Source organism: Mus musculus, chromosome 2 (assembly GCF_000001635.26).
Source record: "Mus musculus strain C57BL/6J chromosome 2, GRCm38.p6 C57BL/6J".
In the NCBI taxonomy this organism is placed as follows: Eukaryota; Metazoa; Chordata; class Mammalia; order Rodentia; family Muridae; genus Mus; species Mus musculus.
Window position 1 is genome coordinate 112,007,997 of NC_000068.7, and position 1,645 is coordinate 112,009,641.

Here is a 1,645-nt window from a genome sequence, read left to right on the forward strand (position 1 = left end):
GGGTGCTAGGAACCAAACTTGGTCTTCTGTAAAAATACAAAGTGTTCTAAATCACTGAGCCATCTTTATATCCCATCAAGTCTCTTAAAGACACTATTTGGTAGCTGGTAATTTCACTCTAGTTTTGTAGAAAGAAAGCAAGGGTAAATCTTATATAAGTACACAAAACATTCTAGATAAATATAACACAGTACATAGAGTAGTAGCCTCATGAAATATGATTTGTGTGCTCATATATCTTCAATATATTTAAGAAATTTTATTGTAATTAACAAACTGACTGCATAGTCTTCTCATTGCTACCTTCATTTCTTTATTCCTAAGTGTATAAATCACTGGATTTAGAAAAGGAGTAATAACTGCATCAAAGATGGCAAGAAATTTATCCAGATGTGATGTTGGAAATGGCCATGTATAGAAGAAGATTAAGGGTCCAAAGAACAAAACTACCACAATGACATGAGCTGACAAAGTGGAGAGGGCCTTACCTAAACTACCCAAAGATTTCTTTTGAACAGTCACCAAAATAAATATGTAAGAGATGATCAGAATTAAAAAGGAGGCCACAGAAATGAACCCACTGTTAGCAGTAACCATAAACCCCAGTGTGTATGTGTCCACACAAGCAAGTTTAATAAACCTAGGAAGGTCACAGAAAAAGCTGTCTAGTTCATTAGGGCCACAGAAGGGCAAGTCTACCACAAAACTCAGCTGAGTCACTGAGTGGATGAAGCCAATAATCCAAGAAGCAACCAAAATCAAAATACACTTTTGTGGGCTCATGATGGTCAGGTAGTGCAGAGGCTTACATATGGCAACATATCGGTCAAACGCCATGGCTATGAGCAGCACCATCTCGGTGCCACCTACTGCATGGATAAAAAAGATCTGAGTGATGCAACCCCCAAAAGAGATGGTTTTGTGCCTTCTGAAAAGGTCATAAATCATCTTTGGTGTTGTGGAGGAACAAAATATCAAGTCAATGATGGAAAGATTGCCTAATAGGAAGTACATAGGGGATTGTAACTGAGGGTCTGAGGTTACAGTTAGCACAATAAGAAAATTTCCCAACAGACTTGCCACGTAGAATATACAGGAAAAGAAGAAGAGAAATAGTTGGATTGCCCATGAGTTGGAGAGTCCCAGGAACACAAACTCAGATACCACAGAGCAGTTTGCTTCACCCATTGCCTCTGGTGACAACCGTGGTGCTATCTGAAATAGGAAAGATAACAAGAAACTCTGATTTAGGACAACAGCATTCAGTTGACAAAGTCACATAAAAGACTATCATGCCTTTGGAGATAGTTTAAGGAAAATATCAATTATTTGTCTACCAGGAAAAGCCAAGATCAAAAGAAATAGTCTTCTCCAGGGGAGAATCCATCAATTGATATCAAAGAGCACTATGCAGTAAGCCTGAAATCATATACATACAAGTAACATTATATGAATTGACCATGTTATAACTATGTATTTGAGAAGATAGATAGATAGATAGATAGATAGATAGATAGATAGATAGATAGATAGATAGATAGATATAGCAACAATTACAGAAAAAGAGGATATGAATTTAAGACAAAGTATGGGGAAATACATAGAGAAGTAAGGAGGAAATAAATGAGAAAGTGATATAATTATA

At 36.6% G+C, this 1,645-nt stretch overlaps 1 protein-coding gene across 1 annotated transcript; it reads right to left on the reverse strand.

The window, feature by feature from the left end:
- Positions 1-249: 249 nt before the first annotated feature.
- Positions 250-1,188, reverse strand: Olfr1310 (olfactory receptor 1310). The gene has a single exon (NM_146449.1). It carries the CDS (start codon positions 1,186-1,188, stop codon positions 250-252), a length of 939 nt encoding a protein of 312 aa, NP_666660.1.
- Between the last annotated feature and the right edge of the window lie 457 nt (positions 1,189-1,645).

What these genes read in the sequence shown, in the direction of transcription:
- Olfr1310 (NM_146449.1), bottom strand. Translation starts at nt 1,188, where the DNA reads ATGGGTGAAGCAAACTGCTCTGTGGTATCTGAGTTTGTGTTCCTGGGA.